At 42.1% G+C, this 25,379-nt stretch overlaps 1 protein-coding gene across 4 annotated transcripts; it reads left to right on the plus strand.

The window, feature by feature from the left end:
• On the plus strand, positions 1-24,874 carry rc3h2 (ring finger and CCCH-type domains 2). Of its 4 annotated transcripts, none has more exons than XM_046375773.1 (20): positions 4-572; positions 7,262-7,592; positions 7,697-7,814; positions 8,405-8,638; positions 9,446-9,621; positions 10,929-11,129; positions 11,288-11,420; positions 11,980-12,098; positions 13,203-13,315; positions 13,753-14,073; positions 14,801-15,003; positions 15,117-15,430; positions 15,515-15,661; positions 16,996-17,133; positions 18,131-18,295; positions 18,392-18,641; positions 18,882-18,966; positions 19,551-19,758; positions 19,918-20,081; positions 20,180-24,874. In XM_046375773.1, exons 2-20 carry the CDS (start codon positions 7,362-7,364, stop codon positions 20,325-20,327), a joined length of 3,468 nt encoding a protein of 1,155 aa, XP_046231729.1. In that variant the 5' UTR covers positions 4-572; positions 7,262-7,361; the 3' UTR covers positions 20,328-24,874. The 4 variants fall into 4 exon arrangements, with proteins under 4 accessions (XP_046231732.1, XP_046231729.1, XP_046231731.1 ...); XM_046375775.1 differs by having other exon boundaries at positions 5-572; positions 15,120-15,430; XM_046375774.1 differs by lacking the exon at positions 4-572 and adding an exon at positions 2,513-5,015.
• The last annotated feature ends 505 nt before the right edge of the window (positions 24,875-25,379 follow it).

The following is a 25,379-nucleotide window of genomic DNA, read 5'->3' on the forward strand; positions in this document are numbered from 1 at the left end:
AGCAGGCAGCCCACGCCTCGAAAAGCGGCTTGTTCCGGCTTGCCCCTTTACATCTTTTTTATCCTTGCTCACAACATCAAAATAGTGCCCCACGCCGCTCCTCGGACAATTACCCACAAGTGTTTTTTTTTTTTTGTTGAACCTCAGTAGAGTGAACTAATCCGCGTTTCGGGCGGAGTATACGTGATGCGTAGCGGTGCTGCAGCTCTCTGCCTGTGCAGCCCGGTGGTGAGTCCGAGCCGCAGTTCAGGCACCATCACCGGCGGAGCGATACCACCATCTCCTCTCAGCCCCGGTTTATCAAACCGAGAGTGTGTGGCTCGCTGTACCTGAGTGAACGTGTCGGTCACATACCGTCGGAAAAGGGGGCAGGCGATCAAAACTGGACCAAGGGACCTGTCTGTATTGCCCTGAAATGCACACCGCTCTCGCATCGCAGATGATCTCCCTGGGCTTGCTGCTGCGGTTGTTCTGCAACTGATGAAGATTTTATTGTTATTATTATTATTGTTCTCTTGGTGCGCTTGTGTGGATGAAAATGTTTATTCTGGTGCTTTGGTGTAGTGCGTGAGGTAAGTGACTTATCCAGAGGTGCGCTCTACTTTCTCCTGCTCTTAAAATCGATGTTTTGTTTGATGTGTGCAAAGCCTTTGACATTTCGATCCCACATTAGGACTGTTTTGTTATTTTCGTTTTCCACCGCTGAAAATGATGGCTCTGAACAGCTACAGATTTCAGAAATTATGTCATTTAGACCTGGAAGTATTCTGCTTCTAGCTCATCATCAATTTCTGCAACTGGTGCCGGTGGACTTTTATAAGAAAGCTGGTTGTAATGAAAATATGGGCCCATAGCTCAGAGGCAGCTGCGAATGCAAACCAGGGTTTTCTAGAAAGAGTTGAGGCAGTCATTGCATGCTGTAAAGCAAAATGAAACTGTAGATATGCCACTGCAATGGTGGTGACTGGCTGATGTCACCACCCAAGGATGATAATAGGAATTCATCGTGCAACATCACTTTTGCTCTCAGAGTGACTCCTGGGCCACAGCAGAGCAGTTCAGTCAAGTTCAGCTCAGGTGTTGCATATTATCTACCTCAGCCTGAAATGCAGCACTGCTATCATAAAGTTTAAGTGTGCAGCAGCCTGTCGTCTTGGAGGTTACTTTATAACCTGCTGATATGCAACTTGCAGCAACATGATATTCTGACATTATTCATGACTGCAACGGTCTGACGGTTCACTAAGATTGCATTAACTCTTGGTGGACCCTAATACTGCAGGGGCAATGAAACAGGCCTATAATGTATGTGCTGCATATTACAGCAGCTTGTGAGCTGTATGGTTGCCCTGCCGCCCATGCAGAAACTACCCCCACACTCTGTGATGACAGGCATAATGAATAAATAATCACACAGACCCACATAACCCCACTGTACACTCAAAAACAAGTGAGCAGACATGTTGGAACAACAGTAACAGAATGTGGAATGAAATATTTTCGCTTATCACGGGGAAACTAGCTGATGCAGCTTCATTACAGTGTAGTGTTGCCATACAGAAACAAAAATAATTCAAAAGGATGTGTGTGATCGCGCCAGTTTGTGTTTGTGTGATTTTTTCATGGTAGCTTTGTGTGCCCGTCGAGTCTTTCAAAAGATTAACAAGCATCATAAGTTCTCAGTGTTAAAGATTAACTTTCTCTTCATCATTTATGCGCTTGCTGTGATTACAAGCCTTGTTTCCTCTTTACAGCCCACAGGTGCTGCTGCTCTAACAAATAAAATAGTAAAATTTAGAGTTTTTATCCATATGAATGCAGTCTGCTTTGATTTGTTTCACTTCTGTATATTTTTATGACAGAGTGAAGTGTGACACTGAGGCTCAATTTATATTCTTCTTAAGTTGCCTGACTTTAAAGTGATAATACAGTGTCCCGGTTGTGTTAGCAATATAGTGGGTGAGAAGTTTCAGTGCTATGTGCTATACCCACTGCACTGTTCCCACAATGTTGAGTTAAAGGTCCTGAAATTGATGTTTAAATTGTGGTTGTAGTTCGTGCTGTAGAGGGAACTGTGTGGGACAGGCAAAACATATTTGGGGTGGAATTTTAAAGGGCATTTGCGCATTTATGAAAGTGAAGAACAGTGAGTCATGAGAAATATTTCAACTTTTTAAAAAATAACACCAAAACAGCCTCAAAGGTGTTACATTAGTAGTTCCATACATTACACACTGAGACTGTAATCATTGAAGTTCTCCCCTTATCCCGTCATACATACGTTACATAGACTTACATTCTTTTCCTGGAGGCTTAACCACCAGCTAACCATAACAATAAACATTACTTATCCTTATCTTAACCTCAGCCTAACTTCAAAGCAAGTCTTAACCCTAATATTTAATGATTTATGTTGTGGGGACTTATTATTATTTTGTTCCCATAGGTAAGGCAGGTCCTCACAATGTGATTGCGTAAACAGATTTTTGTCCCCTACAGGGACATGCATACTACAGGAATACACACACACACACACTCTGTATGATTGTTGTAATCCTGGGGTATGGTGACAGTGAGAACGAGCCGGCAGGCCTTGTATTAGCTGCTCAGATTCCTCTTCTTCGTGGAGCTGTGACTGTATGTGTAGCCATGTATCCATTTATTTATTTCTCTGTGTGTGTGTAGCAAAAAGGTTTTTAGGTGATATGAGCACGAGTGTTTGTCCATCAGATGACACAGGGTTTGCTCAGCCATCCTCAGACAGCTCATCCCTCATTGCTGCCACCGGTTGTTGTGGATCTATTAACCTATCAAACTTGTCTAACTTTTAGACGATTTTTTTTAGATTTTCTTGCCTTTCTTTGGCAGTTCATATTTGAGATTGGCAGGAAACGTGGAGGGAGAGGGAATACATGACATGCAGCGCAGATCTTCATGTCGGAATTGTCTCAGGGATGTTACAGGCCTCAAACTTACAGCTGTCAGATGTACGTCAGTTTGACAAACACATGATGACAGCTTAGCGAGTCTCTAATTTGGCATTAACTGAAGACTACTTGGCTTAAAATCCAAATGCTCTGCTTTCACCACAAGACAGAGCCATTAGTCACTTTCTTTATACTCAGATTGATGTGGCACTGCTGTCCCTTACGTCTCTCTCTCTCTCTACAGATACTGGGGTACAATAGAAGTAACTGTGCCAACTCAGTCCACTGGGCCTACAGAAATACTCAAGCAAAGTGACAGTTAAATGTCATGGCACAGCTCGATCAGAAACTACCTGCCTGCAACAGAAAAAGCAACGTGCACACACACCATAAGTGTGAGGACCCCCCCAAAAACAATCACATCCATCCATCATTACTGCATGACTACCCGGAGCTCCTAAGCCAGCCGTAGCCTAATCCAACAAGACAGCATGTACCATGTGGGTAAGCCTCCTATTGGCTGAATGCTGTATTCTGATTCCCTCTACTCTCCCTTTTAGGTCCCTGTCTCTATGGGAAACAAGTTAACAAGCTACATGCTAATGACTGAAAACTGTGGTAAAAACTTGCACAGTTGAACTGGGCACAATAGGCCAGGATGTTCTTCTTAAGGTGACATTTTACCCCCAGAATTAAAAATACATATTTTTCCTCTTCGTGCTATTTATCCATTGTTTTGTAATGAGTTGCAGAGTTCCTAAAAGAAATTGCTCATGTTTTATGGATTATCATGAGTAACCAGTTCATGATTTCTGGAAATGATTTTGGGATGGTCCCTTTGAACTAATATTAAGTGTCATCACGTGCTTAAAACAAGTTCAAACAAATACCCTTGAAAACCGAGACCAAATGTCCTCGTATTGTAAAAGTGCTCTTACCTCAGTTTTCTGAGAAATGCTCTCAAAACAATCTCTCTTTCTCTTTCTGTCTCTCTCTCTGAGACATGCCAAAGGAAACTCCAGATGCCTTCCCCCTACATAGAGGGGGGCCAAGTGAGGACTCACTGTCCCGAGCCAGATGATAGCTCGCCAACTGTTGGCTGTAAAGACGCAATGTACTTCTCATCCTCCGCTCAGCAGAGTGGGTGGCTCAACAGGCCACTACAGCTAATCACTGCTTATGGGTCTGAGAAGCCTTCCTTCAACAATTTTAGGAATAGTTTGATCTTAAGAGTGGAAACACCATGTGCTGCATCTTTCTGATGCTTGGGTGTGTTAAAATGACACACGCTGTATTTTTTTCACTACAAGGCAATCCATGGGTAAACTGTGAGCATGAAGGAGTTTGAAAGAATAGAAACAGAGCTAATAGGTTGATTTCCTCATTTTAAAATCAGCGAGGGATAGGAGCCTGATGAGGAAGTTGAGGTCTCCTGTAATAATCCAACACGCCCACTTCTCCCTGTCACAAGACTTATTCATGACTGTGGGGGCTTTTCCAGTGTGTGTGTGTGTGTGTGTGCATGGGGCATACTTGCATACATATGTACAGGAGTAGTCATCATTCAGGCAAGTCCTATGAGGTACTTTTACATATTATTAATCTACAGCGTGATCATGCACAGGCTTGTATTCTGTCTGCAGGAATAATTTCTGCACCAAGAGTCAGACTAGAGCCCAGGCTGAGGCCAGACTTCATGTGTGCTGCCTGGGACTCTGTAAAAACAGGATGTCACAGTTGTTCGGAGTAGGAACAGGTGGCTGTCAACGTGACTACAGACAGTGTGCTAACAGTTGCCCCAAGAGTTTGCACCACTCCCTAATCCGTGGATACACAAAGAGAGTTTTATCTCGGCTCACAGGCCACAACTGCCCGCACTCGACGTCTCCAAACTTTCCCATTTCACATGAACGTTGCCTCACTGTCCTCCTGAGACGGCGGTGCAACAGCTCGTGGGCTACAATAGTCGTAATCGTTGTTATATTTGGGATCCTCGCGGAAGGAAATATGACGCGCGAGAACAGAGCGGTGCTGTCCACGCGGCCGAAGAGGCAACGCGGCCACCGCGCGCTGCGGTCAGTTTGGAAGGTGCGTATATAGCTGGCATAACTGGCACGTCGTTTGTATGATATGAAATGTGAAAAGCCTTAAAATGCGGTGTGGTGAGGCTCTGGGTGTACTTGTCTCTCATGTGGTGTCTTGTGGAGCGAGTTGCGTTATGCGCACAGTTTCTCTTTCTCTTTCCAAGGGACCTTCTGGGATCTTTGTCTGCCAGCATGTTCAAATCATCAAGAAATGTGGCTTGTTTTTCTGAAAAGCTCGTTTTTCAAGCTCTATTCCTAGAAAGCTTGTCTTTATCGCTGCTAGTTATTTTTCCAGACATGTAGTGTTGTTGTTGTTGTTGTTTTTAAAAATATTATACAGACACACTGTTGTGATTACAGATAAATAATATACTTTCTTTGTAGGTTTCATATTCATTTAGTTGATACACGCTGCACAGGTTCTCAGAATCACTCACACTGGTTGCAGGAGATTTTCCAAACTGGTGTGGTCAGTTAAAAGGCTCTTCCTCCTTTCTCATCTGCTCTATTGTTGTTTTTTCATTTTATGGGTGTGTGTGTTTTGTGTTTTACTGTATCTGCATTTATTTCTTTCTTTCAGTTTTTATGGCACTTGCTCTGTATGGGTATCAGCTGTTACTTTGGTGAGAAGTTTGAACAGATTTAACAGACACTCAAGCAACAGGTGGCTGGCTGTCTTCATGCTGTGTCCAAAACACTTCGCATAATGCAGTCACAAGGAGGTGTTTTTTAAAAAAAAAAATGTTTACATGTGTTTTAAGTGCTTTTGCTTTTGGTTGATGTGATGATTCATTAGACGGCACTCAGGATGTTGCAAAAATTGCACCGTATTGTCATGTAGGAAGATAAACATTTCCTGGAATGTTTTTCAAAAAATGTACAACTTGGAAAATTTGAGAAAAAGTAGGTAGAATTGAGAAAGGGCACGATCAAAGTAGAGAATGACTCAACACAGAACTGCTGTGATATGTTATGCAGTTGTTATTTTCATTCTTCTTCACCAATAAATCTGCAGACCTAAGCAGGCTCTAGTTGTCATTGAGGAAGGGGAGCTGTTTTAGATCTCATGATGTTAACTTCTACCAAGTAGCTATCTGTCAGTCACTTGCTTCATCTTTATGGTGTCTATTTTAATTTAACACCTCAGTTTAACAAACAGCAGTGAATTTCTGAGGCTTTAAGACACAGTACTGAAACCTAACAGTGCTTTTATGCCAACCAAAATATGCATATACCACAATGTTCAGCCTTTTTGCTGGGCTATGGTCAGCAGAGGAATGAATTTCTGATTGTGGATATGTCTCTTTATTATCTATCTATCTCTCTATCTATTATCTTCTACTATACTGGCTGTTCTAAATGTGTTGAGAGTTTGGCAACTCAAGAGTGAGAAAGCACTTTTGTTGCCCACATTATATTAATAATAAAAAGAATAACTTTATTCCTTTCGTGGCAAGACAGGCTGAAGATTGTCTGCGTTCTTAGCTACATGCTTATTTCACTCGTTAGAGCTTAAATTGTAATGTTTTAGTTGCTGGGCACCTCATCAAAAAACAAGGCATATCAAGGTATTGTCTCTTACCTCTTACAAAGTTTTTACAACGTACTATCTGCAAATATTTGTGTCAGTTAGATTTTCTGATGTAGATCGCAAAATCTAATTTATAACACACCATAGAGAAAGTATTGTTGATTTTTAAAGCTGTGGTGGCAGGTGACATATCTTTCAAGCAGTTGAATGCATATATGGATGTTTGCTTATGTTCATATGCGTATTGGAGTATTAAGCTTTGCTGCAATAGCAGAGGTTATATTATTGTAATTACAGACACATTACGATTATTCTGGCAGCGTGGTGGCGCAGTGGTTTGTACTGTTGCCTCACAGCAACAGGGTTTGGTCTGGGCTCTCCTTTGTGGAGTCTGCATGTACTCAGGTACTCCGGCTTTCTCCCACAATCCCCAAAACATGCCCATTAGGTTAACTGGCTACTCTACATCTCTCCTCAGTGTGAGTGTGGGTGCGTGTCTGTCTTTGCGTGTCAGCCCTACAATTCACTCGCGACCAGGGGTGAACCACGCCACTCGCCCATAGTCAGCAGGGATAGGCTCCAGCCCCCCTCGCGCAAACCTGACATATAAGCGGTGTAGAAAATGGATGGATTATGATTGTTCTTAATCTGTAGAGTTACTGCACCATCACCACTACCACCTAAAATATAACTACATAACTTTATGTCCTGTCTCTCAGAGCCATTGTCAAGACTGGCGAGCAGAAGCTGTTGTTGGTGTTTGTTGAGATGCATTTCTCCTGAGCCCAGCGACGCCTCCCTCATTGGTGTGGTGGCAGGATGCCAGTGCAGGCGGCCCAGTGGACAGAGTTCCTGTCCTGTCCCATCTGCTACAATGAGTTTGACAGTAGCGGACACCAGCCCATCAGCCTGGGCTGTTCCCACACAGTGTGTAAGACCTGCCTACACAAACTGCACCGCAAGGCCTGCCCCTTTGATCAGACGCCCATCAGCACCGATATCGACCTGCTGCCGGTCAATTGCGCCCTGCTGCAGCTGGTTGGAGCTCAGGTGAGTTAGGAGGAAACAAGGCATATTTATGTCACTCTGTCACTCCTTTTTCTGTCTGTCGGTCTCTTGTGTGTTTCTACGTGCTCATGTTATGTGTCTCTTAGGTCCCAGATGTGCAGCCGGTGAGCCTTAGCAGTGCAGCAGAGGTTGAGAGCTACGAGGTCTGCAGAGTGTGTGTGGAAGAGCTGGCTCTCTACCTTAAACCGATCAGCGGAGCAAAAGGTTTGTGCTAAGAATGTGCACGAGTGTGTGCTTTTGATGGTAACTTTTAGAGTTTTAGTTTCATGTGTGGACATTAGTGAAAGAGGATGAAGCTCTTTGTACTAAATGCGTGTGGGCCGCAGTTGAGCTGCCTGTGTAGCTTGGCATTCATGCTTCTCACACTTCTAATGACGTCTGAAAGCTGCTGTACTTTTATGGTACTGAGAGAAGATTCAGCTCTCTGTGTAACCAGACTAGAAAGACGAACCTTCCTGAAAATGACCAGCTGTTTCTAGTTATTTTTTCAGCCAATTCCGGGTGATGGTGTTGTGGTTGTGTTCATCATTTTTGGCAAATTAGACTGTTTCAACAATTCCCATACTGCGTCATGCCTGTTTCCCAGCAAGGCACCAACCCTTAGATACAAGATGACACTGTAAAGCTAATCCTTCCATGAAGAAATCTTTAAATCCACTTGTGTTAAGGATCAGACAGTAAAGTTTCTTTGTCTCATTGCTTTTTATTAAAAAGAGCAACTGACAATAAATGTAATGTTCTTGTTATGATGAAGTTCCACAGACTGTTTTACCACTGAACTGTGACATCTGCAGGTGTGGCGACTCTGAGTCCGAGCGTGCTCAGTCGGCCGATGCAGAGGAAACTGGTCACCTTGGTGAACTGCCAGCTGGTTGAGGAGGAGGGCCGTGTGCGGGCGGTGCGGGCAGGCCGGTCGCTGGGGGAGCGAACGGTAACGGAGCTCATCTTGCAGCACCAGAACCCCCAGCAGCTCTCTGCCAACCTGTGGGCAGCAGTGAGGGCACGGGGCTGCCAGTTCCTGGGACCCGGTGGGTGTGCATGACACACAGCACATACATAATGGCGACATGAATGTCATGCTTCAAGATGGCCAACGTGTAAATCTGTGAGGCCAGGCGATACATGTGATTTGTATGACTTCTGAACGTAACAGATGGATTGTTTAGGCAGATTCCTAGAGATCATCACCATCTACAGATTCATACACACTTTTGTAACCTGTACCATGTGACACATGTTTGAAAAGACTGAAAAGTTTCATTTAAACACAAACAGTAGAACTAACACTAGCACTTAAACATCCAGATACAATGCTAGCTTTTCCTGAGGGACTGATTAGTCAATATACAGTGCCATCGCTGAGAGCTGTTACTTTGGCAGTTGGACATGAGAAGTCAAAGGAATTGGTAGATTTTCAGCTGACTGGACTCACTGTGCCCAGAAGTTGCCTTTTGAATAGTTTAAATTGCCTCGTAAGCTTGTCTTCTAAAACTGACTGCTGGTGCTGGCACCCGGTGTCCTGTGATGATTACTCATAGGGCAGATTCTGACTGAGAAACTGTTTCTCATCATGATCAAAGAATGAGTTCTTTAATATGTCTGAGGACACCTGGTTGTGAGAACCTCCAGGTATTAGAACGTTTGCTTGTTCAGAACCTGAAATTAAAATATGTATTATTATCAGTGTTTTCCTGCATATACATGCACCTGTGTCTGATTATTTGATGAATATTTCTCTCTGATTCTCTCCATTATTCTTTTTTCTTGCTCTCTTCCCTTGCTTCTTGCTGTCCTTTGACGCATTTCTACATCCCCCTATAACGCTTTCTCATCAGCTATGCAAGAAGATGCACTGAAGCTGGTTTTACTGGCTCTGGAGGACGGCTCAGCTTTGTCCAGGAAGGTGTTGGTTTTGTTTGTAGTCCAAAAGCTCGAGGCTCGCTTCCCTCAGGCCTCCAAAACCAGCATAGGCCACGTGGTGCAGCTTCTCTACAGGGCCTCGTGCTTCAAGGTACACCCAGCACGGATGAGAATACTCACATAGATACTCATTAGACCCATAAATAGGTGCTCATTTAAGAACATGTGAGCAGGGTGCACTATTAGGTGCTTTATTAAAGACAGGTGTTTTCCAAAACTATTATTTTTGTCAGTTAAAGTACGATATTTTCCACCTGATAAAGTGTATCATATTAAACAAAAACAATGATTTTCTTAAAATTACTCAAGGGAGATTGGAAAACCCCTTTTCAACTGTTGATTGTTCTTAACTTCACCTCGTCTGACATTTAAGCTTCGTCATGACCTGAAAGGATTTCCCATTCTACCGGTATCTTATTTTGTGTATAAGTCACGTCTGTAATAGAGATATGTGCTTCTGTGGATATATTTTCTGCATGTGTGTGTATTTTAGTGCCTGTTATCTGATGACAGACATCGCTGGTAGGGCAGAAATGCCAGCTATCTGCTCATGATGTAACAGCAGTCTATATTTGCCCTTGTTGCCCTGCCTTGCAGGACCGAGACAGACAGCGCCAAGACGCAGAGAAAGATAGATGAAAGTGCAGAAACAGGCAGAAAAAATGACAGAGTATGGACAGCAACCAGAGCTTGACTAATGATGAAATCTGATTCTGTTATGTTGTAGTTCTGATCATTGTGTTCAGCAGATTTGTCAGTGAGAGCTGGTGGTGTGTGTTGGTGTCTTGTGATGATTACTCATAGGGCAGATTCTGAGAAGGGGAGAATCCCCTTGTCTGATCTCAGTTTGAGTTCATTAGTCTGAAGACATCACACGTGTCCCCACTCACTGGTCTGTAAATTTTGTTACATTTAACAGGAATATCGCAAAAAATGTCTCCAAGTACTTGAGACCTCCCATACCCAAATGTGATTTTATTTCAAAGAAATATGTCACCCCAAAAGGAATATTTTATTATCTCATAAGTTACTTACTGAAGTGTCCCTGGAAACAAGGAAACTTAGAAACATGAAATTGCTCCAAACAAAAAGCATAATTAGACAGTTGCATGTGCTATGGATGCTATACTTAGATTTTGAGCCCATAAAAAACAAACATACATAGATTGAACCTGGAGAATAATTTGCATAAAATTAAAACAGAAATAAAACTTGTGTCACATACAATTCAGTTTGGGTTGAAGTGAAAGGCTGAGTCATTATTCTTCCTTAGTTGGTTCTAAATAATGATAATCTGTTCATACCCTCTTTATCATCCTAGTCTTTTTCTCACCCATTTATCATTTGCACTCTTTCTTATTAATTGTATCTCTGTCTATCATCTGTCCTCCCCTTCAGGTGACTAAGCGTGACGAGGACTCCTCACTGATGCAGCTGAAAGAAGAGTTTCGCACGTACGAGGCTCTGAGGAGAGAACATGACGCTCAGATCGTCCACATCGCCATGGAGGCTGGCCTGCGAATTTCACCTGAACAGTGGTCTTCTCTGCTGTACGGAGACCTGGTCCACAAGTCACATATGCAGTCCATTATTGACAAGGTGCCAGTGTGATACATATACTCAACGTTCAGTCGTTAACATACCTTTGAAATTATATATGTTTACATTGGAGGCCTCTAAAGAGCAGAAACACTTGACGAACACATATCTATTCTTTATTTTTTCTAAAGACACTGCTCTTTTATCTTTGGCTCCAGTTGCAGTCTCCAGAGTCATTTGCAAAGAGTGTTCAGGAGTTGACAATCGTTCTGCAGAGGACAGGAGATCCTGCCAACCTCACAAGCCTTAGACCACACCTAGAGCTACTAGCCAACATAGACCACAACCCAGGTACTTTAATACGGTTTGTTCAACAGGATTCATCTGAATGAATCCCAATTGATCTGGATGAAAAACACTCGGACACTGGACATCTGTGGGACTCACTTAACAAAATTCAGTCAAGAAGCACAAAGGAGTAGATTAAAACTACTGATTTATCTTGTGTGTGAAGCATGTATAAATCAAATCACAAAAACCAGCTAGGGATTCTTTATTCATTCTTTGTTAAATGCAGTAATTAAATGGTCATGAAACACATTTGGTCCATTTTCATGTAAACTCTCTTGTAAATTTATTAGACTACCGGATACTTTTAAAACTAATTAGATTGCCTTCTGTCTCAGCTGTATTTTGGTAAGCTTTGCACTAACATGTTAAACGCTCATTGACTGATGTTAAAAGGAGTTTCACCCTGACTTCATTGTGTCAAGGTTGCCTAACCTCAACAATCTCTGATAACACACTAAATTCTTTCTAGGCTTGCCAATACCTGACCCTGTTTGAGATGAAAAGTATGAAGTTCACAATGATACGAATCTCTACTAAGTTGTTGTTGATCTGTGTCCAGATGCCCCAGCACCATCATGGGAGGAGTTGGAAAGCGTAATGCTGGCTGTGAAGTTGGTGGTTCACGGTCTAGTGGAATTCATCCAGAACTTCAGCAAGAAGAGCCACGACACGCCACAGGTATGCTGATGTAATAGGAAGAGAATGTAACAGTTAAAATTCAGAATAGACCACAGAACAATGCAAGAGATTAGATTAGGCTAATTTCATAGTTTGGGCATGTGAGACGTAATACGGGCCCAGTGGGAAAGTATAGAATAAGAACATTCCTGAGAGGAGAAGTTGTGCTGCTGCTCCATATAGAATGCGATTGACATGAAAGACGTTCAGTCTTCAGTATCCACACTTGATAATTTAAAGGACATAGTCTCTGGCCACTAACAGCAGCATGAGTGAGTAGGGGCTGACACTGTCCTGTGTGTTAGTATCAGCTCTTGTCAAACTATATACAGGAAGGGAAGTTTGAAAGAAACACTAAAAACAAGCTAGGATCCACACACAGATTCTCGATTACAGTCAGTCTGTTTCTGTTTTTTAATGTCTCACCCATGACTGTTTTCACCTCTTCCTATCCACCTCTTTACCCTTTGGATTAGACATTGTTTGGATGAAAAGGACTTTGCTCTGTATTAGAAAATAAGATGTGTTTGGGGGCATGTTTTGAGCTCTGTAAAACAGGAAATACTTAAGTGTGTGTTCACTTTGGAGCCAAACATTTATGAAATGGAGACTAAGTCTCTTATCATATTTTTTAGTTTTATAGTGTTAAACAGCTCTCCTTACTAGTCTGTCCATACTTTTTTTTATGGGCTTTGACTTGTGACATGTGTTTTACAGCTATAGTCATTAAATTTTGAGTCTTTTCCCTTTCAACATCTACTGTAATGAGTTCTAACAGTCTGCAAATAAAAAACCGAATCACCCTGATATAGTTAATTTGTCACTGTTTAGAGTAAACATTAACTAACATCTTGACATGAACTTTACACTTTGAACTCATCACTAACACTCATATGTTTATTATATATGTTTGTGTTTGAACAGTCTACCAAATTTTGGCAATATGACTAAAAATCATATCAGACAGATGTGCTGGGAAAAGCACTGAAACGTGCTTATGAGGAACAAAAGCAGTGAGATATTTATTATGCAAGATTTATCCAAGCTCAACATTCATTACTTTAATTTTGCAATTCATTTGTATTGTATCTGTGTATTTGACAGCCTCAGACCAACAGCAAATACAAGACCAGCATGTGCCGAGACCTTCGTCAGCAGGGAGGCTGTCCCAGAGGAACCAACTGTACATTTGCACACACGCAGGACGAGCTGGAGAAGTGAGAGAGCACACACACATTGTGAAAAATTGCCTTTCCATTGTATTCAAGATGTCAGGTGTCTGTTTGTCCAACTGCGGTAGTTCATCTGTGTTTAATAAAAGAGTGAGTTATTCCAGTGTGAGGAAGAATCATAAGTTAAATAAAATATACAAATAAAAATATTACATTTGTAGATGCTCTTACTCTACTCTTTAAAAAACATTCTCTCTGCTGTTATCTGTGTCTGTACAGCTCTTCCTAACTCCCACGTTTTAATTAGATTTTGCTTTTCTAATCATATATTTATTTACAGAGGAAACAAGAAGCTCTCCTGATATTATTGCAAAGCTATGGATACACGTGTGCGCACACACCCACACTTATTTAGATGTACTCCTTTGAGGAAAACATAACCTTTCCCCCATTTTTCTTAATGTCCCTTCTTCCCTTTACAGATTTAGACTGAGGAATAAGAAGAGCAGTAATGCAGGCCGTGCATTCCCTCTAGCACCAGGTGTTATGGGTAAAACCTTCACCATGGAGGGCAGCATTCTCACCGATGTGTCTGCAGGAGTGGGACAGGGGCTCAAGGGCACAGGGGAGAACACGACTAGTCTGACAGAGGGGCTGCCCAGTCTGGCTCACCCTCAACTGATCTCCAGAGGGGCTGACATGATGGAGGAGATAAAGAGAGCAGTGCCAAATGGATCCAATGGCGCTAACGGGTCCAACGGGATGTCTGGCACCAACAGAAACGCATCGGGCTCAACTGAACAGTAAGATCATCCACTTATTCACTGATGCTTGTACATAAAAAAAAAACATTTTGCATGATTATGTATGTGTCAGCTGCCTCTCTACTCACCCACTCTTGTACCAGAGGTCACATCACCCTACTTCTTGAAAATCTCCACTGGCTCCCCATTCAGTTCAAAATTCTCCACATCATCTACAAACCCCACCATAACTCAGCCCCATTCTACTTCACTGACCTCCTGCACCATCTTACTCTGATCTGCAACCTCCTCCATGAGTCCAAGCATTGGACCTGGGAGGGGGAGGACTGGGCCTACTCCATTGCTGTCCCCTCCCTCTGGAACTTTCTCCCCCAGCATCTCAGATTTTCTCCCTCACTTCCCCCTTTGAAAAAACATTCAAACTTAAATAAATCTGCTTTTTCTACGATCCACTACTCTGTTCATCTCTTTTTCATTGATGTAGTGACCTTTAATACTGCTTTAATACTGTCATCTGCTTCTTCTGTTTCCTTTTAAAGGCCTGTATAAATAAAAAATATCATTATTGTTATTATTATTATTTTTCATTCATCTATACTTTAAATAATTTAGCCAAATCCGCGTTAAATTTGCACACAGTGGGTAGTGGCATGATGCTGGTGGAGAAATAGTCCTTCCTGAATATTTATGTGCTGTCATGAAGGTCTGACTTTCAGCTCATCCTGAGAAGCTTTTTTTTCTTTTATGTTGTCGTTCTGTCCGTTAGGAAGCCCATCTCTCCTCCCAGGACTCCAGTCAGCCACTCGTCAGCGTCATCTCCATTGACAACAGTTGGACGCAGTGATGGCGGCCCTCCTATCCCCAAACATGGTCCGTTCATGCTGCGTGCACCACATCCGTCTCAGGCATCAGAGCTGTATTATCAGGAGCCCCACTCTGCATATGACACAGCCCATTATCAACCAGCCTGTGAGTCTATTTGTAAATGAAAGCCTGAATTTACAAAAAAAAACTTCATTGCTGTCTTTGCACAAGCGCAAATTTTCCCTTGTTCTCCCCATTTTCCTCCTCCTTCTCTCTAGCAGGTTCCTACTACCAGTCTACTCTTCATGCTCCTCACAAACCCTGCATGGCTCAGTTCCTTCGATCCTCCAATGTCCCAGAATCCTCTTTGCCACCCTCAATTGGCCCTCCCCCATCTTCCTACCCAAGTGACCCTCAAGGGCAGCACCCACCGTCCTCCTCTTCATCGGGATACCCACCACACCCGCCCAGAGATCGAATGGGACCTCCTACCTTCCATCCCCACCCAGGGCAGCCTCAGTATGGGCCTCTGGCTCCCGCTCATGGTGTTTATGCTCCCCTCTATGACAGCAGGAGAGTATGGAGGCCTCAGGTGAGCCTCTGTTAGTTATCATGTTACATGTTGATATGATCGGTCCATATGTTATACTTCGAATGATGATTATTATCATCACAGCTGTATCACAGAGAGGATGCCAGGAGTAACTCACTGCCCCCAGAGGTGCTGCATTCCTCCGTCTACCAGCCTCCTCTCAGGGAGAGATTCAACTCTCTAGATAGCAACTACTGCTCTGGAGCTGAACACCGTGCAGGGCTACACAGGGTAAGTGAAGCAGTACGTGTTTTATGGCATCGCTGTGAAGGATGGAGTGGTTGAATGTCAGATAGCAACACTCCTGAGGCATAGCAGCTGCATAACTGAATCCATTCAAAAACTGTACTGATTTGCAGTTACTTAGCTGCAGCTTCTCCCACTTGTTTGAGTTGATATTTCTTCCAACAATGACAGTGGCAGTGAAGAAGCCTCTAATGAACAGTGTATTTTCATTACTGATAAGTGAGATGATCCTCTCTGAGCCTTGCAATAATTAAAAAGTAATGCTGTTTGCTGAGATTTGTATTAAAATGATCTGCTTTCTCGCTATGTCATGAAACATCTCTTGTGGAGTGTGCAGTATATCCAGTAAACACAGCTGTATTAATTGAAGTTGATCTATGCTACATTCAACAGATTCATTGCTGCCTTCTTATCAGCAGCATTTCCTTTCCTTCGGTTTCTCTTTTTACACCCACATATAATCTCACCTCTACCTTCCCTGCTGGCCACAGAGCTGCGAGTATGTAGCTTCAACCTCCTCTGTAGTCCTCCCACTGCTCACCCAAATATGTCTGTGCCTCCCCCACTCGCTTCTTTCCTTCTCATATCGTTATATAGCATTACTGACAGGACATTACTGACAGGACTACAGCGTGTACACAGTGCCAGTGTATGTGACTCAAAAATTGTAAATAACCACAAATAACAAATTACTAAGTGTTAAGTATTTTCGTTAAAATAATGCAACAGTTTAGGTAATTTAAGAAGCAAGACTTGGACCATGCATAATGAGCGGATATCACAGTCGTGCGGGAGAAAACAAACATTTATAATAGTTACACTTATATATCACAGTGCATGTGCAGTAGTCCTGCAATAAAATATTTAATATGCTTATGTGTCCAGAATAAATAGCTTGAATCTAAATTAAAAACAAAACATTAGAATCTTTTTGTTGTAGAGCTGTTATGTTACATTTGGTTTTATTTTTCATCTGTTTTTGTTATTTCCACCCCCACATCTTCAGAAAAGGCTCCTCTGCCTATCTTGGAGTCTAGACCCAGAACAAACATGAAATGCAGTCAGAGCACCCTAACTTGGGAAAAGATGGAGGAAGAGAGATTTTAAACTGAAAACTCACAGTACTGCATTAGTAAAGCGTTAGTAAAGCAACAGTCCAGTTTGGTTCTGAATCGTTCTTATCAGTTTATGGCTTCCTAATTGCATCGTCACTAAACTGTTACTTAAAATGTTTAAATATATTATTATTGTACTGTAAGTATCTGTTCTCTTTGTTTTTTTTTTAACTCTTCCTGTCTTGTCCAACGCTCCCCTGTCAGGATTATGGCCGTGTTCCTCTGGGCTATGAGGATCTGTTCAGAAGGAAGCAGGAGCAGTGGGCTCATCATCACCACCATCACAACGCCAGCAGGCCCTCCCAGTCCTCCCCCATCTTCACCATCGATTTTGGAACTGAGGTAGAAAGCAAATAAGAGAGACAACATACTGTATGTGCATGCACAAACACAGAGAGCATCGTTAATGGTGTGTATAGCCATGACTGTTGGAATTAAAATGTCACTATGACCAGTTTACTAATCTTTCTACTGCAGCCACCTGAAAGTGAGAATAATAAATTGGGTATTTTGCAATATGTAGGATTTAATTCCTATCCCAAAAGCTTGCGGTTTGGTTGTGTCCAATGCTATTTAAGTGGGAGATAGTTGCTTAGCAACTGTGAAAGAAGATATCATAGCAATGCACTATTGTGGCGGGTGTGTGTGGGTGTGTGTGTGAGAGAGAGAGAGAAAGGAAAAGAGAAAATGAGAGGAGAGACTCTAACAAGCAGTGACTCAGGCTTTCAGCTGAGTAAAGCTTTGTTTAACAGTGCGTCAGATGTGTTTTTGGGAAGACATCCGCTTTAAAATTGAGCTCTTAATAAAGAAACTGCAAGGACATTTTACGTATTTATTTATTGATCCCAGTTTCATTTTCATGCCTTCGTGTAACAAGCATGAGCAAATAATATCATTCAGCGAAGTGACTTTCTATTTCTGTGTAATGATATGCAGGGCTTGCCACAGGGATGGCAGCGAAGTGGAAGCATGTCAGCACTGGCAGTAGGAATGTGAATTCAAATTAGGTGCATGAGCCTTCCTCAAACTTCCTCAAACTCAAACTTTATCTATAATATTCGTTTCACATGTGAAATTGTCCATACTTTCATGCATTTTCTTTGGGTCAGGGTACACTCTTGGCAGGTTTCTGGTTTATAACAGGGCTGACACATGTAGACAGACTCATGTTTGCTCTTTAGTTTAGAGTCTCTGTTTCAAACTCAGGAACTTCTTGCCATCAGGTAGTGTCATGTAGTGCAAAGAGCTGCCTTACCAAAACACTTCTGCTGTGCATCTGTCTCACCAAATCTCTCTCTCTCTCTCTCTCTCTCTCTCTCTCTCTCTCTCTCTCTTTCAGCATGTGGAAAGCAGTGGAGGCCAGTGCGTGGGGTGCAGGTTCAGAGGCGAGGAAAGTTTGGCACATTACTCTCCATGGTCCTGTGGCACCATCGGCCCCTGCCTTGGCCCCTTTGAGCCCGAAACCCTCACACACACGTCAGCTCACTCCTGCTCAGAGCACTCGGTGGGTCTCGCAGACACTCAGACATACAACTAAAGGAAAATTTAGCGTACAGATCTGTGGGCTCTCGTTTTAAGTGTCTGTGTTTCTCTCTTGCAGGAGTTGGACGGTAACGGAGGTCGAGGTGGTGGTGTTAGTGGTAGTGCTGTTGGGAAGCGATGGCTGCATTCATTGGATCACTATCGGCGCTTGAAAGACGAAGACCCGATCATTCCCTTTAGTGAAGCACCCATTATCTCCAAGTGGGGTGCCATATCCAGGGCATCGCGTACGGGCTACCACACCACTGACCCGGTCCAAGCCACGGCCCGTCAGGGCAGTGCCAGCACCACACCCATCAACTTTAAAGGTAAGGAGGGATAAAAGAGGTGTGACGGAGGAAGTAAAAAGAAGTGACGTAAATTAAGTTTTAAAAGCTCTTTATTCCTTTTTACATCAATTTATTTATTCTATTTCATTCATTTATTTTTCTTGTTTGTTTTTAAATCTTTCAGCTAAAGTATTTCATCTTGTTACTGTGCAGCTTATTGTCCTTGTTGCTTCTTTTTTGTCTCTATTGTTTACATTTTTCATTTTTCTCCTCTCAAAGATTACAACCCCCAACTGGATCACAGCGAATACAGGTGGAGCTCCAGAGGCTCAGACTCTTCCAGCCACTCTAGTTTCTTAGAGAGGTACAACACATTCAAACACACACCCAGTTTCTTTTCAGGTCTTACATGTTGTTACAGAAACAAATAAACTCCACATTAAGTGTGAATTGAACAGGAAACCTTGCTGTGGTTGCTGTGCTTTAACAAGTCCAAGCATGCTGCAACCTCTTTGTGTTCCATTTCGTAACACTCGCAACAAGACTGAAATCTTAGAGGTCAAAAACCCACTATAGCAGCATTGGTTGTTTTGAACACATTTGCTCTCATCCTTCCTCTCTCATCCCTTTCATTGTGCTGCAGTTCTTTCCTCTCTGTGGGCCAACTAAAAATAGAGCAGGGAGCTGGTTGTAAAAACCCACTGGGAAGCCAGGGAAAGGAGTCAGGAAAGCCCTCTGCACTGATGTCTCTATGCACGTATACCGATATGTGACTTTAATAACCATTCCCATGCTGCTAATCCGCAATGTAATGTTTTATGATGCTGTATTATGTTTTATTTTACCTTGTCTGTCATCTCTCTGTCAAGAAATGGAACAATTTGAATAATAATTTGAATATTAGGGAACAATGGCTGTATGTATCTGTGTGTGTTTTTATGGTTTCAGTGACCATCTTTGTGCATCAGAGCTTCACGGTCGCCGAACTTCAATAAGCAGCGGTGAGAAAATCGTGTCTGATCTGCAAGCCCATCAGACCGCCTACAGCCAGGACCAGGCCCGTGCCGACAGTGAACCGGACCCGGATCGTGACATTGAGCTTGAACTGTGTGCTCTTGACCTGGAGGATTCAGACCACCAGGAGATCAAGTCTCAGGTTGTTACAATTATATAAATCAGACTAGAGAGATGGACCACTGTGTGATGTTGCTTGTTTATTGCTTGGTTATTTTTTTTTCCATCAGATCATTTTGAGTGCAAAGATTCTACTGTATTTTTCTGCAGTCTAATGAGATGTTATATGTTTGCTTCTCAGGAGTCTCTCGACCTGGCTACCCCACAGTCTCAGGATGCTTCCCACCTCCTTCAACCTCCCTGCTCCTCTCCCCTCCTCTCTTCTCCTGTGGAGGAGCACCCGCAAACAGAGAGTCCTTCGGCCGAAAAGATGGATGCTCACCTGCTGAAAAAGATGGCCTTCAGGTGAATGGACCAGTGATTCAAAAGATTGCCCTCATTTTGAGTCGCCTTTGACTGGTTGTGTTCACTCTATCCTTCCTTCCTCTCTCACTGTTTTTCAGGAAGTCTCTTTCCCCTGGGGGGTTGGTCTCAGGAGGTCTGGGCGTCGGCAAGCTAGTGCTGCGGACTGGACCTCCTCGGCTGGGGGACACCTCCAGCCGGGCTTGTCCTGAAACGCCCGTGACAGAGATGCTGCTCAACGGAAGCTAAGGGGACACAATGTTAGAGACTGACCCGCACCAAGCTAGAGCTGAGTCACTAGCCCCCAACCAGAGATCCTAGTTAAAGGGAATGCCATTTAATTCCAGCCTTCATATATGTCAATCACATGCCTAAGCTAAACTTGACATATAAGGTCGACAGTCTGCAGGGGTGTCAGTCTGGGGGGGAGGGACAAGGAGGACTGAGTAGACAGGACACTCGAGAAGAGGGTCCCCAAAGACGCTACAATGAATAGCCATGGATTTGGGAGGGGATAGAGAGAATTCCAGGGTACAGGGTCCAGAATTTTGTGCTACACCCCTGACAGTCTGTGCTGCGCCACATCACAAGGGGCAAGAGAAAACACATCATACCGCAAGTGTACAGCTCCACAGAGAATTTAGTGTTTAGTGACATCACTGTATGCCTAGTAAAATACATGGCCTAGTATGCCTAGTAAAATACATGGCCAGTTTACCCTTACAGTAGATGCTTGAACCTTGTTTGCAGTCACAATTAGGAGTTTATGCTGTAATTGATCTAACAGCATCTTCACCACATAATTGTACATGACGATGTATTCCTAAAGGTTTACACATCATCTAGTTTGTTGTCATTCAGCATGGCTGACGAAGACTGTTGGGCCATTTTCTGTCAAATGGCGGAAGCCTGTAAGGCGTTATGCATTAACAATAGTAAAATAAGTATGTTTCATTTTCTTTTTTTTCCTTTTTTTTTTTTTATATGTTGCTTGGATTGACAGCTGGAACTGAGATCCCAACATTAGCCAAAAGATTCTGTCTTGCTCCCTGCACTGATGTTAGGTAACTGGGAAAGCGATTATTAGTAATTTACTACAGTAAATCATCTTTAAAAAATAAATAATATAATATATTGTAATATTAAGAATATAATTTACCATATGTAATTGCTCTCTTTCTTGTGCCTGTTGCCTTCAAGGCAGGCTTTGGTTTGGCACCACATATCTATCCCAAAGTTGCATTAAACAGAACAGTTTAACATTTTTTGCCACCTTATGAATATCTGACGAATATGTTTCATGTTTTGCTATCTCTTTGTATGTAAACGAATGTGTTGCCATAAACATCCTTACATGGCAATGCCTTTAATCGGCTCAGTGCATCTGGTTTAGTTTAGCCTTTGTTGAATCTCTGCACAACATATTTTCAGTAATTCCCCCAAAACTCAAGAGACAGACATAATACTGAGAACAAAAATGGGTAGGACACTCCAACCCTCCGAGAAAATAAAACACTGCAGAAAACAAAACTTCACTATGCTCATATTCAAACAGGAGTCTGTATTTTATTCATCATATGACCTTTTAAGTGTTGACCTCTGAATTTCCTTGACTGTCATGAGACCACAAAACACAACGAGACAGTCATAAACTGAATTTGTAAATGATCAACTATCACTCGAGGTCAAATGATCAGCGGGGGTCAGGAAGGATGACAACAAAACAAAGATGTGTGTTACTTTCTATCCATATTGTACTATCTTTAGCGTCTTATCTTAGATGACTGATACTGCATTACTGAAGGCTACAAAGCGATTGTTTTAGAACAGAGTTTTTCAGCAGCAGATGGAGCTAATTTAGGACATTTCTAGAAAAGTCACATTAACTCACAATCAATCTTAAAAGCTGTTATTTCCTCTATGTGTGCCTGTGGTGGTTCTGGCATTTAATCCTGCGGACTAGTCTCACTGCTTTCTCTTTCTCTCTCACTCACACACACACACACACGCACACACATACACACACACAGAGTACAAGTGCGCACAGTCACACACAGTAGACATAAACATGCAATACAGTGGCCTTTCTCTCCTGTTATATAGACTTAAACACTGGGATCTACTATGACCTTTGTCCATGCCTACTGAGACTCCCATCCATTTTCAGATGTGCTATCTTTCATGTAACGGTGGTTCCAGAAAACTGAACACTGGAAGGCTTCTGTAATTTTACTTTCCAGTCAAGTCACCTTTACTTAAATGTAATATTCAGAAGTCGTGTGGGATGTTTCAGAAGTGAGGGACACCACTTCTTGTGTTTTGTCATGCTGCATCTTTTTTAACAGTTTTGTTTTGGTTTGTTTTATGCATTGCTAACTTCTGTGAAGTTGTTTGTCGCAGGTACTTTGTATCAAGATCTTTGTTACTCTGGTTTCGTTTGCTGTATTTTACACTACGAAGACAAAACTTTTGTCTTCTAGTCTAATGTTCGCATGGATTTGCTGGCCATCTGTATGCTGCCTAGTTCATTGTAATTTTTGCCTTGTCTCACTCCCTTTTATAGATATGAGGCATCTTGTCATGTGTGGCTTCATCTAAATGACTTTTATAAATAACATGGAAACAGTAACCCATTTTCCATATGAGGATTTAAAGTCATGAAGACTCTGAGTTTGTTTACACCTATTCTAAATCTTATGAGATTTGTGTAGAATGAGATGACCAACCTTTGAATCTTTCAAGCTTCCTCTTTAATTTCCTCTCACCTAAGCTACTGTACTTTTTCAGCAGCGACGTGTTTCCTCTCAGATGATACAATGAATCCCATTTTAGTGGATGGCAGAATGGCTGTACATGCAAGGATGACTCTTTCAGTTTCAAGTTAATACTTTGTAAACCCCCGAAGAACATTAAATGGAGGCAAACTTTTTTTTTGGGTGGGGGGGGGGGGGGGTTTCTTCCCATCTTTCACCTGCCCAGGTTCAGACAAACTATTCAGAGTGATGCGATACTACTCATAAAAACTCTCCAGGGTTCATTTCTGAAATGAAAATGCAAGAGCTGGTGCAAGGATTTAGCTGCTCCAAGTCATGAAATCAGCTCAGCTACCGACTGTCGCTCTGCATCTGTTTACAACTTCACCAGTGAAGTCATGTAACGTTAAGTGCCATGTTGTGTACAGTACAGTACAATCAACCCCTGCAATTTTTCAATAGCTTTTTCATATTCCTCTGCTGTAAACTATATGGGGTGGAAAAAGCTCAGTGAAGTGTGAAGAGTGAGATATTTCACTTGTAGTCCTGCTTTCTTCCATAGGAGGAGGCTACAGTAGATCCTTGTCTGTCTTGAATCGCTCAGGGAAGACTTAAGTTGCTCAGCTACTTTGGCTTTTTCTATATTCATCACTTATTCTGTGAAGGTATTCTGTGGAACTATTTACCTGAATTTCACTTGCTGATAACTGGCCCTTTCGCCCAAAGCATAAATGGGTTAAAATGTTCCGCTGATTATATTGTCTGCCAGTGTTTACTTTGCCAGTGTTTTCTTTTGCCTCTCAGTATAAATATTGGCTTTGCTATTCTTGTTCCAATGGGAAAGGGCTGGGCACTACTGTACGTAAAAACAGTATTGTGAGTATTGAACTAATGTCAGAGTGATACTCCCCTTTTTTTCTTTAAAACTGTCAATAGAGCACTGCTGTGGTGGCTATTTGCACTGCACTAATTCCCACCCCATCACTGCCAGCGAGTGCATTCTGCCCCGTGAGTGCCCTCCCCCAACTTTCCTTCACCCCACCACCCCATTGTCCCTGCATCCTGCATCATGCATGCGATATAGTCCCTTCTTGTGATGGCAGAGGAGTATTGATGATTCTGTAGTTGTGATACAACACCCAGCGCTGTAAGAGTTCTGCACATGCCCACTGTGTGGCCACGTCAAGTGCTGAAGTTTGCTTGCAGCATTTTACTTGTTTGCTCATGAAAATTAAATATTGTTTAATAGAGATTATATTATTATGACTATTATTGTAATTACCACATTTGGTTGTCGTTGTGGTATTTTTCCTTCTTGGTATCTTCTAAGTATGCTTCTTTGTTTTGAATTTGACAATTTGCTGAAACTGTTGAAATTTTTTATTAGACAAGAAAGTGTCTCATTATTCTATATTATATGGGAAAAAGCCTGTTTGTTAATTGTGAAACATATGATGAACTGATATTTTATGACTATTCATGTCTGTATTAGACATTTTATTTGCGAATCTATTGTTCGATTGAAATGTAAATGAACTATTAAGAGATGGTACACATCCGTCATTGTATACAGTCTGGCACCATCATTAGATGGACTTATAGTATAGACTCTCATTTATACAACCTGTGATAATCAGATATATTTAAATGTTTAAATCGTTGGGGCAGTTGTGTAATGTTTCAGAATGAGGAAAATATAATCCTTAAGAGACAGCATATCTAAAACGTCCCCATAATGAATAATACTGTTACGTATTCCATTTATTTCCTTGGAAATATCACATTGTGAAAGGTTTCCCTTTTACTTGCTGTAATGCAGGACTGGAGTAAGTCGAACCTATGATTGATGATTATAGAGTGTTGTTTGACTGACTGACTGATTCTTCCGTGCATTTTCTGACTTGTTCATTTGTATTACACTGACTTACAGACAGCTTGGCCGAGCAGAATACTGCTTCTGTATTGCACTGAGAGATGAAATTATGAAAAGGAAGATTTCAGCACATGAAATTGCATGCTACAATAAACAAACAACAAATAATGCTTCTTTGTGATTTTTCTTTTTTTTTGTCGTAATTTGTTCAGATGGAGATGTTACATAACACTTCTTTTAATTCATGGGCCCTGAGCTGGCAGTGTTTAATTGTTCTGGAATACAGTAATTACCAATGTTTACTTAATTTTCTTTTCTCACTAGTTATGTAAAAAAAATGTGGTGGCTGCACCACTCAAACATCTGATTCACATCTGCTCAGAGTTCTTGGACTGCCTTTATTGCTGTAGTGTAGAATTTAAATTACTCAGGAACATAACACAAGGGGGTGCTAAAATTCTCCAAAACTCAGTGGAAAAATAAATTTGGAAATACAATGAGAGCTCAGAGAGTATTCCTGTAAACTGTAAACCTTCAGAAATGTGTTCAGAAAATTTTGTTAAAGAGGAAACAGGGGCTTTGTGTGTTACCTGGTCCAACACAGAAGAAATAGTCCCAACAGGCTGGACAGGAAGGGCCAGCATGACCACCAGACAATGAGAACCGGGTGTGTGT

This window comes from Scatophagus argus, chromosome 20, assembly GCF_020382885.2.
Source record: "Scatophagus argus isolate fScaArg1 chromosome 20, fScaArg1.pri, whole genome shotgun sequence".
Classification (NCBI taxonomy): domain Eukaryota; kingdom Metazoa; phylum Chordata; class Actinopteri; family Scatophagidae; genus Scatophagus; species Scatophagus argus.